The sequence below is a fragment of the Epinephelus lanceolatus genome, chromosome 22 (genome assembly GCF_041903045.1).
Source record: "Epinephelus lanceolatus isolate andai-2023 chromosome 22, ASM4190304v1, whole genome shotgun sequence".
Classification (NCBI taxonomy): Eukaryota; Metazoa; Chordata; class Actinopteri; order Perciformes; family Serranidae; genus Epinephelus; species Epinephelus lanceolatus.
This window is the reverse complement of record NC_135755.1, coordinates 33,628,124-33,640,290: the sequence shown is the minus strand read 5'-3', so window position 1 is coordinate 33,640,290 and position 12,167 is coordinate 33,628,124. Positions and strand designations below refer to the sequence as shown.

The window sequence follows — 12,167 nt, the reverse complement described above, 5'->3', positions numbered from 1 at the left end:
GGAACAAAATCAATGCCCCACATTGACATTATGTTCTCTTTCCTTCTTAGATCAGTACCTCATTCTTGGGGCGGAGGAGGGCATCTATATACTGAACCTTAATGAGCTTCATGAAGATACACTAGAGAGGGTAAGACAAGGACTGATCCATGTATGATCCATTACTATTTGGTTGCAATACAGAAAAATAGATACTTCTGCTGGGAGAGTTAAAATCTTCTTATCCTATAGTTTGTGCTTTGTGGATTGGAGAAGGCTTATCACTTTGTCCTTCAGGGAGTCCTTTTGGGGGTACCGTGGAAATGTTAGGTTGGGGCAAGGTAGTTGCTTCAAGCCATCTGGTCCTTGTATATCTGACATGAGAGCTGTGCTGAAGTTCTGAAAAGTAAGTCAGGCACACTCAAGGTGGTGGTTGGGATCTGACAAGGTGGTCCCATGTCGCCAATTTTGATTTAGGATAGACTTTGTAAATGCAGCAGAAGAGTGGAGGGTGTACAGTGTCTTTTAACACCTCTAATCCGGCGATAGCAATGGCTGAAGGCAGTATATTTTCAGGTTTCAAGTGAGTCTGTCCATACCATTCTCATAAACGTAATATCCCAAGAACACCTTGAGGGAATTTCCTCAAATTTAGCACAGATGTCCACTTAGACTCAAGAACGACCTGATTAGATTTTGGCAGTCAAAGGTCAAGGTCATTATGACCTATGTTAGTTTCGTCCTCGGGAACCCAGTATCTCATGAGTGGCCTGAGGGAATTTCTCAAAATTTGGCACAAACATCCACTTGGAGTCACAAATGATCTCATAAGATTTTGGTGGTCAGAGGTCACTGTGACCTCATAAATTGTGCTTTTTTCCATAGTTAAAAAATTCATGTGGTAATTATGACAAAATTTCACACAAATGTGTATATAAACCAATGAAGTGATGACATGATATATCCAAAAGGCCAAAGGTCAACTTCACTGTGACATCATAATGTTTTTTGGCTATTACTCAACGTCATAACTCAGGAACAGAAGTGGAAACATTTGGTCGGATATGGGCATCTTGAAACTGGGCTGTTTGTACAGATCTTCTGTGCTGCCAGGTTGAAGATGTGTGTGAAGCATCCATGTCTTAGAACATGCAGCTTTTTTTGCAGCAACATCCTTATTTGAAAACTTGTCTGCTGTCATGGCTACGTATGAGTCGGAACAGACATGGATGTTAACTGCAACTTGACTGGTTGGCAGAAGCATACAGCTACAAGGCGGGAAGTCTAGTTGTTGGTGATATAATGCTGCTGTCTTCATCAAACTGAAGAAGAAGTGAGTGTCCTTCACAGGGTAGGGAGGCCGGAGATCCAGACAAACAACAGTTCCTTCTCATTCAGAGGAGCCAGTTGAGGTGATTTATCTTTCTGGGGCCTCCTGGATGCTTCCCTGCAGAAGTATCACAAGCATATCTAACTGGGAACAAATCCCACTGTAGACCCAGAGCACAACAGAGAGAGTACTCCCATCTGACCTTGGAGAAGGTCTTGGGAAGAGACGTCTTGGTTTTTTTCTTTGTGTTTTGAGTTTGTTTTAAAGAGCCATAAGGTTGGGTATCTTTTTCACTCATGAGGATCAAGTCATTCTTCATCTTAAATAAGAACATTCAACTAAACCACCCAAACTGGAGATATAAGGTATAGATGATATTTCAAAACAGTTTAGGTGTGCAGGTGTTTGTAGTGTATCACACACATGCTAAATCTGAACTCACTGTCTTTTCTTTCTTCACACAGTTGCTCCCTCAGCGATGCACATGGTTGTATGTTATGAACAACGTGCTGATGTCTGTATCAGGTAACAAATCTTTTCAAATGTCAAATGAGAACTCCCAGTGCTGAATGTTATCTGCTGCTCTAAGAACATATCCACCCTGCAGGGAAGTCTTCCCAGCTGTATTCCCACAGTCTGACGGCTCTGTTTGAACAAAGAGGACATCTGCAGAAGAAACACAGCAGCCTGTCACTCACCACCAGCCGCTTCACTGAGAGGATCAGCTCCAGGTAGGACAGGACATTAGTTGGACTTTAAACATGTACTGGTGGAGCTGTAGGTGCAGCGGGAGCAATAGTTTCATTCTTGATACAACCACTGAGTGGCAGCAAAGTAATATATTTTTACACCTACACTTAAAGGCTGTAGGTGACAGCTATGTAGGTTGCATAAGACTGTTTTACCATTTTGATGCCTTGAGTTTGACCTTTTTGCTGTTGCAGTCTTGTTTTTTTTTTTTTTAGAGCCATATCACACCTGAATGCTACGTCCACTTCTTTTATACACTCTATGGTTGTGTGCTGTTGTGAGGAAAGGTGTTCTTACAGAAATCTGTGTTCTCTCTCAAGCCACAGAAAGTTTGCCATATCTGTAAAGATCCCCGACACTAAAGGCTGTAGGAGATGTAGTGTAGGTAAGTGATGCAGACTTTACTCTGCATGCGCTGTATGATTATTCAATAATAATGACAGACTCTTACCTTTCTTCTCTCTCTCTCTCAGCGAGAAACCCATACACAGACAGTACATTTCTGTGTGGGGCAGTTCCATCAGGCTTGGTTCTTCTGTTGTGGTATGAACCTCTGCAGAAGTTCATGCATTTAAAGGTTTGTACTGACACTTTAAATCGGGGCTATTGAATTACAAATTCAATTTGGCTGGATTTTAAAACCAGAAAATATCGATGGGCTAGACATTTTCAACAGCGAGCAACCTACTGAAAACTTTTTAGTAATGGTACATTTTGAAAAAAGTCACATATCTGAATAAGGAACATCATATAATGCAGTAACAGAATAAAAAAGGGCTATCAATGCTCAGAGGCATTAACAGTAACAAATACCACACACTCTGTCTCTAGCAGCATTTCGCACTCTCCCTCTCCCTTCTCTCCTCCACACACACACATGCACACACCTCACCTCCTGATGTTTTCCTTATAGGTCAGTGACACAGGATATAGTTTTATACAGTCCATGGCAGCAACAGTCATGTTTTTAACAACAAAGTCACTATATAAACTCAGTAATATCTAAACAAATCTAACATGTCAGTAAAATAAATATTCCTCCTGACATCACAATACTGAGTGAAAAAAGTAACGTTATCTAAGCATGAAGACAAACATCAGTATCACTCATTCATCCTGCTCTCTGTCCCCCCTCTACTGAGGAGACTCACTGTCTGCAGGTTGACTGTGTCAGGTACATGTTCAGATAAAGTGCTAGCCTACATACAGACAGCTTTCATTTTAGTTTGTCTTTAACAGTTTGCTGTTAGCCCCGCGAGCGCGATAAGCTGGTGTAAACTGTGACTGTAAACCATAACTGCAGTGAAGGACAGACTGTGGACAGAGCAGATTAACATATGGATTTCTACATGCTGAACATGTGTATAGATAAAGTATTGATAAAGTTATGTTCCCTTCATCTGCACTGTGGCCTCTCTACTGTTCTCTGACTTCACTATGTGTGTTTGTGTGCCTGTGTTTGTGTGCCTGTGTGTGTGTGCTGTGTAGGGGAGATCACCCCAACATGCAGGCAGCAGGAGAGAGGCTGCAGCATGATGATACATGAAACCAAAACTTTGAAGAGTAACAATAAAGAGAGCTGTCAGAGCTTAATAATACTAAGGCCTTGATTAATTTTTCCTCAGGCTGTTTAATACTGGGTCTCTGTACTCATCCCTTGCCGGGCCACTCAGAGGTTGCTTCTGGGCTGGATGCAATTGAACAGGCCTGCTTTAAATGGTCTTCAGTAAAATATAGTGCTCTGTGTATTTTTGTTGTATTATTCCTAGAAGATACAGTGGTGGAAAAAAGTTTTCGGACACCCCATGCATTTGTGAAATATTGCATTAAGAATCACTCTTAGGTCTTCAAGTGCAATTTCTTTTAGTACAGTCACAGCCAAAATACTAAATAAATCATAAAAAAGCCATTAAAAACTTAAAATTGATTGGTTCCATAAAAATACATAAGAAATTTTGAGTATTGGGTCATTTTGGTACCAGTGATGAAGGTCGTTCTTTTTATTAAAAGACACAATTTTTGTTGCCAAGCTTCGTGTCTACATAAAGCCAGCACATTTGAAAGTTCTTCAGACACAAAAATGGCTAAAACAAGGAACCTAACGCAGGAAACATGCCTGAAGATAAAGATTCTCAGCCAGGAAGGGTACAGCTGCCGCCAGATAGCCAGGAAGTGCAGATGCAGTCCTTCAGCAGTTGGATACACTCTGCAGAAATACAGACGAACCAACAGCTTGGAAGACAAACCAAGATCTGGGCGTCCAAGGGTTTCTTCAGCAAGAAATGACCGCATCCTGATCCGCATGTGCAGGCAAAACCGCCGAATGACATCACAGGAGCTTCAGCAGCAGTGGTCAAACCAAACTGGTGTCCAGTGTTCCACCCGCACTGTACGTGGCCTAAGGTCCTGCAAGGCTATCAAGAAGCCCCTGATCAATGAGAGACAGAGGTTAGCCCGGCGTCGCTGGGCCCAGGCACACAAGATCTGGACAGCCAGGAATTGGAAGAAGATTTTGTGGTCAGATGAGTCCAGTTTCCAGTTTTATCTTCCTCCTACTAATGTGAGGATACGCAGAAGGCCAGGTGAAGCATTATCTCTAGCATGTACAGTACCTACTGTCAAGCATGGTGGAGGCAGTATCATGGTTTGGGGATGCATGAGTGCTGCTGGTGTTGGTCATCTCACTGTCTGTGATGGCACATTGAACTCTACCAAGTATTGTACCATTCTCGAAACCCACATGCTCCCTTCTGCGCGTGCACTGTTCCGTCGAGGTAAAAACTGGATGATTCAACAAGATAATGCCCCTTGCCACACATCCAAGGCCAGTAGAACTTGGCTGCAGGAGCACAGTATCCAGGTCTTAGAGTGGCCAGCTCAATCCCCAGACATGAGCCCCATTGAAAATCTGTGGTGGATTATCAAAAGGTCTGTTTCAAAGCATAAACCAAAGAATTTAGAAGAATTAAAAGCAGTAATTCAAGAAGAATGGGACAAGATTACCCCTCAACAGTGTGAAAGGCTCGTGGGGAACATGCCAGCCAGGATTAGAGCTCTACTACGTGCCAATGGCAGGACTACTAAATATTAATTTGATGATGTGATGGTTTATTTATTTTTTGTTCAGTTTTGAACACATTCTCTGTTATTTGTTGACTTTGATACCGACAATGTTGAGAACTGACATATTGAAACTGTCAAGAATTTAGTTTTGTTAGTTTTTCTTGTAAACAATAAACAAAAAAATATAATTTGTATTTGTTTGTATCTGTTTAATGCAGCCACACCTTTTGAAACACAAAAAAAGATTTTTCCACAAATATTTCATGATAATATTTGAGACTGTGTAAAATTTTAAGGGTGTCCGAAAACTTTTTTCCACCACTGTATATTATTGATTCTAGACAGTGTATTTGTTCTCTTGTCCACAACAATAGCACCTTATGTGTGAATTGTTTCAGGAAAAAATCCTGGTGAAACGTTAATGATTTGTCTTTTCATGTCACACTTACCAGAATTCAAAATTCATTGTGTACTTTGTATGATGTAACCTGACTCTTCCTGTGTGTGTCGCTTTCTGTTTGTGCTACAGCACATAGCAATGAGGCTACCTGACCATCTGCCGATATTTGAGCTGCTGGTGTTGGTGTCAGATGAGTTTCCCCAGCTGTGTGTTGGTGTGAGAGACTGTAGTAATGGCAAACGCCCAACCAGCGAACAGCTCAAGTTTGATATTATCGAGCTGAACAGCACACCTATTTCAACCCCAGGTAGGACGGACTGCTGTGTCTCAGCTGCCTCTTTATAGAGCTCAGCTTAAAGCTTCAAATAAATTCTCTTCTCCATCTCTTTGCGCAGATAGCGGAGCACTCAAGGCAGTACAGGTAACCCAGCTGGACAGAGACACTGTTCTCATTGCATTAGAAAGTAAGTTTCTTCCATCTAAACACATGATCCAAATCCTCCAGTCATCTTCAATACTGATTCATAACTTACTGTATCTCAATCTTGATGCTCGTTGGACAGAAACTGTTAAGGTTGTGAATCTCCGAGGGCTTCCATCCAAAGAGCTGGCTCCTGAAATGGTCTTTGACTTCCCCATTGAAACTCTAGGTAGATACAATCATGTGATAAACACAGCAAACAAGACTTAATGTTCCTGCTGACAGCTGAGTGACATGACATGTTCTATCAGTCTGCTTACAGGATAGTGTTCTGGCTTTCTGGAAGCACGGCCTCAAAGGGAGGAGTTTTCATTCAAATGAGGTGATTACCTTCAAGATTTCTGTCAGGCTGTGACTGAGCTGATGTCATACGTTTGTCTGTCAGTCATATTCATTTTTGTACTGTCTCTATAAAAGGTGAATTTCAGTCATTTTTTATCTGCAGGTGACCCAAGAAATTACAGATGAGAGTCGAGCATTCAAAGTTTTGGGAACAAACAGGTATGCTAACATTAATGTTACAATATCAATATCATTTACTGGTAAAACAATGGCAATAATAGCACCAGTGCTGGTAACAGTCGAGTAAATAATTATTGTAGTAACAGAATTAGTAGTGGTGACAGTAGTCATTTTGTACTGTTTGTAGTTGTAATAGGAGGAAAAGTAGCTGTAGTGGCATAGACTTTTTTTAAATAATGAACATAGCTACCGTGATGTCATCACTGATTTGTGGACGCCAATTTTGAAGCCTCGAGTTTGGCATTTTGGCCGTCACCATATTGGATATTTGGAACTGGAAGTGACCATATAATATTTGAACGAGAGGGTGTAGCTAACCCTAACTCTGGCTGCTAGCTTGGTTATCATGTTGCATTTACAGCTATGGTTGACTGTGATAATGCTAATGCTAATTTTTACTAGTGAATAACTGTCTTAAAACCGCTGAAACAGAATGTAGGCTACTTACCGGAAAAACTGTCACAGACATCTGACTGCTTAGGGAGTCTTTTATTCAACCAAACACTGAACACGATTTTTTTTGAGGAGACCAAAACATTACAGTTAACTTTCATGAACTGACAGCACACTGTCCCCGTTGTAGCAACTTGTCAACAGACAGCTCCCACCTGTCACTCAAAGCAACCATGCCCTTAATTGTGCATAAATTTAAGCTGTAATAACATTTAAACAGGTGAGTTATACACCCCTAACCTAGAGACCTAACCAGTTTGTTCTGCCTGTCTGTTTCTGTTGGGTGTTTATTTGGTGTTTATTTTCTCATGGAGTCACCCTAGAGTGGCCATTAGATAAACTGCAGTTTTTTTGCACTTCTGCACTGGCTTCATTTTTTCAGCCCCAGAGGTTGCCACTTGGGGAAGTGCCTTAAACCTGCATTCTTTCTAAAGGCCAGCAGGGGGCAACTCCACTGAGTCCAAGAAGGCTTCCGATGTCTAATAAAAACTTCTAACTTGATGTATTACCTCGGTAAACATTTTTCTAATGAGTTTATGAGAACAAAAAACAGTCTTAGAACATAAAACAGTCCTCTTAAAAACAGCATGATGATCATTTTGTAAATTATGGTCCCACTGAGAGTAAAAAACATGTTAAAGCAGCTTATGTTTTAAGGCATGGTTATCTTGATTTACAAGTTGTTCAAGGAATAGTGTCACTTCTGGTTCCAAAAAACAAGATGGCAAAGGCCAAAAGGCCAAAATGGAGGCTTCAAAACCGGAGTCTACAGGCTGATGGGTAACAACATAGTGGTTAGATCCACATCTTTCATACAGTCTTAAGGTCATACCAGACCAAGAAGGAGCCCATTTCTTGTTTCTGTGTCTGCAAGGATCCACTTCGGTCCATGTGTCGTAAATGTCACCATCCACCCATGTCCGGGTAGAGTTCGACTATGTCCACATGCAGCCCATTTTTTGTGACCTTGCGGGTTGTAGGCCTAGCAAGTGCACTAACTGTGCTTGCTCCAATTCCTTCCACACTCCAGTCTGTTCCAAAACTCTGCTGTCAAGCCAGCCGCAGCCATCTCACTGCCATGAACTTAGTTTTAAGTTAGATATTTGACATTCACTCTGGATCCAGCAGCATCTTAATGGTTTCACTTTCACCCGATGTCAGCAGTAGGAGGACGGTAAGCTCACCACTCAGCCCTCCTGTGTATTGCTGGGGGCTGACACAGACCCTCAAATGTACTGTGAATAGAACCGCACGTGTGTCTGCATGACTGTAGCTATCTGCGGATGTTCAGTGTGGAAGGTTCAGTGTCTGATCCTTAAGGCCGTAGCAGCAAAACCCTTTCAATTTATTGAACTAAGCACCTCTAAATCCCAGATTTAGATACTGTATCACAAGCTACATCACAATTTGGGCAAGCTCTGCATTTCTTGGTTATGTTTGATTCATGTACCCTGAATGAGCTATGAGTTTGTTCCCGCCTTCCTTCTTGACTGTGTGCAGGGACATCATCCTTCAGAGCACACCAACCGATGACCCCTCAGCACTGAGCAACCTGTACATCCTGACTGGACATGAAAGCAGCTACTGAGAGGAGATGTACCAACTTCTTCAAAACTCACACTGACGAGAAATGCAGATCTGCTCTATTACCCCGTGGTGCAAACAAGGTCCTCCTTCACTGAAGCTGTAACAGACACTAGCAACAACTTTCTGGTCTGAGTGACACATGTCAGTATGGAATTCAGCTGCCCGTCCAGACTCAAACTGAAAGACGTTGGGCAACACATTTACAAGAGATTCGCCAACACGCTAGGTGCGTTTTCTAACTCTTACATTTGCTAAATAAAGCTGCAAATGCCAAGATTTCTTGTAAAAACAGTTCATTTTACCAGCTTACATCACAGTGTGACTGCAGCAGGGAAGACATTCCTGCTGATGGAGATGCTACAGATCAACTGCTGTCAGCATGGACCATAGACTGTAGAACAGCATGGACATAACATTTGACGGGTGGCACACAAGTTTCTGAACTGTTTTGAAGCTTTCCTTTAGGTTTACTGCTTATGACTGTTTTTGTCAGTTACTGGAACCAGATGATTTGGTCGGATGAGAGGTGTAAGCTGCATACCCCACAGCTGAGTGTGAGAGGCTGAGGCCACATCCACACTAATAGGTTTTAATTTTAAAACAGTGTTTTAAAACAAAAATGATCTCCGAAGGCACAAGCGTTTTAGCACAGTTTCAGAAATTATCTCTGTCCATATTGACACACCTGAAAACACACATCATATGACCCTTCACCTACACTGGGTATATGCATGCCAGTGCAAACAGGAAGCAGATTGTCTGCTCTGTTGCTTAGTTACAGAAAATACAGAGATGGTGAACAGTAAGACCATAGATTTCTTAGCTTGGACCAACGACGAGGTGGAACTGTTAGTGAGAGTAACATGAGAAAAACAGATTGGGAGTCACTGAGCAGTATCTATCACTGTACGATGTCATGGTAATGGGAAAAGAGTTCCCACACAAGAAGGATCAAATCACAGAAGTTATGAGGACCTAACTATAACGTTTTGGCTTGACTCATCACTGATCCCCAATTGGGAAGTGAACATGGGTGTCTGCATCATCATTTTCAAAAGCCTCCGTTTCCACCTGTGTAACCTCAAAACCAACCCCTGAGTTCTCAAATAGGTCAGCAACGTTTTCAAAATAGTAATGCATTCTAAAACAAAAACGTATTAGTGTGTGGATGTAGCCTGAGACTCCTGTCAATCAGTCACAAAAGGAATATCGATCCTCATGATTGCCACAAAGACGCACTGGAAAGGAAATGATAAAATTTAGGATATTTTCAAGGGATTTCTGTGGAGTCTCATGCTTGTGGCACCTAGTGACCATTGGTGCAACCACAACTGAATACAGTTGCTCCACCACTCAGGGGAGCAACATAGGGGTTGCTTTTTGTTATACACACTGGTCTGTCCAAACAGTAATGCTATCGTTATTACCACTTTCTCATAAATGCCATTCACGTCAAAATTGGGGTCATGATTATAACTAGGAAACCAGGATGTTTTTGAAAGAGCATGGTATTTTTAAGCCTCACACAACCTCCTCTGTAATCTCAAGTGTCCCGAGTTGTCCAATGATATGAATGCTCCCAAGTTGTAATAGAAGTCTCTCCCATCTCTACCATCCATCCCATCAGACCTCAATGTCAGAACCAATGACTGTATATAAAGATTGAAAATGGCCCATGTCCCATCTGCTAACATGGAGGGGGCAGGGCTAATGAGCTATACTGCAGCCAGCCACCAGGGGGCAATCTAAATGTTTTGGCTTCACTTTTGGGAAGCCGTCATGTCATCCATCTTTATATACAGTCCATGCCCAGAACCCATCAGCTATCGTCTGATGATGATAAGCCTCAAGGGGCGAGGGCCACTATTTCAGGTTGATGCGATGTAGTCAGCAGATTTCCATAATTCAGTTTATAGAGATGTATAACCTGAACTTGACAGAACCAAAGAAGCACAAAGGAGTTCTTCCTCACCCTCAAACAGCAGATATGATTTTTTTTTTTTTTTTTACTCCTTCCACGGTTTGGTGTTTTGATAAAAGGAAAGGTTTGGTGGAAAGTAGCTTAAAAAGAAGACAGGGCCTCGACTCTATACAATTTCCCATGAAGCAACATGTCAGTGCATATTACAAAGAGTGTGTGTAACCAAGCTAACTTCTCAAATGTATACTTATACAAGACTCTTGTCAGTCTGAAATTCACATTCAAATGTATTTTGAAAATTGTGAATGTGCCAGTGTAGCAGCATTTAGGCTATTATTATTTACCACCATTTTGATAAATCCCATTCAACTTTCTGAATATGAAGTGTCCCTCCATACAGTCAGTTACCCATTGGTGCCAAACACTGTGACTCTATCCCTCTTCCCTCAGCTTTGTTATTAATTCAGCTTACACATAGGCTAAATATACATTTGATTACATGAGGTGCCATAAAACTGAATTCAATTAAATTGTACTTCTGCTTGTTTGACTAAAATGTAAATTCCACTACATTAGAGTGTTGTGTATCATGATATTTGTTATTTATAGAAAGGGAAATGTATAAATAACACTCATCTGTCCTTGAGAGATACTTGAAAGACATACATAATATGCAAATAGATAATTGTTTTTTAAGATGTTTTTATTGTTACTGTGTATACATTTTAAGTACATAACAATGCAGTGTGCTCTTATGGTATTGAAGGGTTGTAAAATACGCAATAAAGATTTGAATATCCTCTGAAGCTAAAGGAGATATAGGTATGTTTCATTGTCATTACAAAGGTTCACTTGTAGCCTTAACAGAGGTTTGGTTAGGTGTCACAATACAACAGTCGTAGATAATGTTTGTGGTCACCTTAAGTGGGGAAACTCATACTGATGCTCCTTAAACAAGTTACTGTACATGTGATATCAAAGAAATCAAAATAAACTTTATTTAACATTTCTGAACTGAGAAAAAGCGACATGATGATATCTATGATGTTCTATTTTGTCTGTGTGCTCTGACAATTGTTGACCCCAATTTAAGTACACTCTAGAATACCTTGATTACAAGTGTTTTATCTTGTAAATTTGTAATATGTGTCCTATGATTTATTTTGTTGTCAAATACTGTACATAAGCAACCAAAAAAAACAGCAACTCAAAAGTACATATGAGGCTATGAACACAAGAAAAAAAAGGTCTACTTACAGAAAGTACTTTTGTTCTTTGCTTATATGACTGCAGTCTCATAATAGCACAGAACTTTGATCTTTTCAAGGCCCAAAGCTGGGCCAGGTCATTAAAATAATTTAATTGTGCGGCTCTTCTAGACTTTTGAAATGTTATTGGACCCATTGGATGAAATCCTCATAGTGGTACATGTCATTTCATGGGATTTTTAAAAAACATGTATTCACTTATTCACTCTTTTCCAATGTAAATCTATGGGATTAAGTCTTTTTGGGCCCTGTAGCATCATGAAGTTGTACTTCCAAGGTTTGGCCACTATGCTGAATTGGCTTTAAAGCCTGGCGCTGTTCCCGGGGGCTAGCATATAGTAAGCATTGGTCTGATCCTAATTTCTGTCAGATGTTCTGTATGTGACATTCATAAAATAAATACAGCAAACGAC

General features: G+C 40.9%; 1 protein-coding gene across 4 annotated transcripts in view; it reads left to right on the top strand.

The window, feature by feature from the left end:
* The window catches only part of map4k2 (mitogen-activated protein kinase kinase kinase kinase 2), a 52,787-nt gene extending 41,495 nt beyond the window's left edge, over positions 1-11,292 (top strand). For all 4 annotated transcript variants that reach the window (XM_033610076.2, XM_033610074.2, XM_033610075.2 and 1 more), the window contains 11 exons: positions 51-130; positions 1,774-1,834; positions 1,917-2,040; positions 2,380-2,444; positions 2,533-2,636; positions 5,652-5,829; positions 5,918-5,986; positions 6,086-6,172; positions 6,255-6,325; positions 6,449-6,504; positions 8,479-11,292. In XM_033610076.2, coding sequence (XP_033465967.1) covers positions 51-130; positions 1,774-1,834; positions 1,917-2,040; positions 2,380-2,444; positions 2,533-2,636; positions 5,652-5,829; positions 5,918-5,986; positions 6,086-6,172; positions 6,255-6,325; positions 6,449-6,504; positions 8,479-8,566 — 983 coding nt within the window. In that variant the 3' untranslated portion in view covers positions 8,567-11,292. The remainder of the gene's footprint in view (positions 1-50; positions 131-1,773; positions 1,835-1,916; positions 2,041-2,379; positions 2,445-2,532; positions 2,637-5,651; positions 5,830-5,917; positions 5,987-6,085; positions 6,173-6,254; positions 6,326-6,448; positions 6,505-8,478) is intronic.
* The last annotated feature ends 875 nt before the right edge of the window (positions 11,293-12,167 follow it).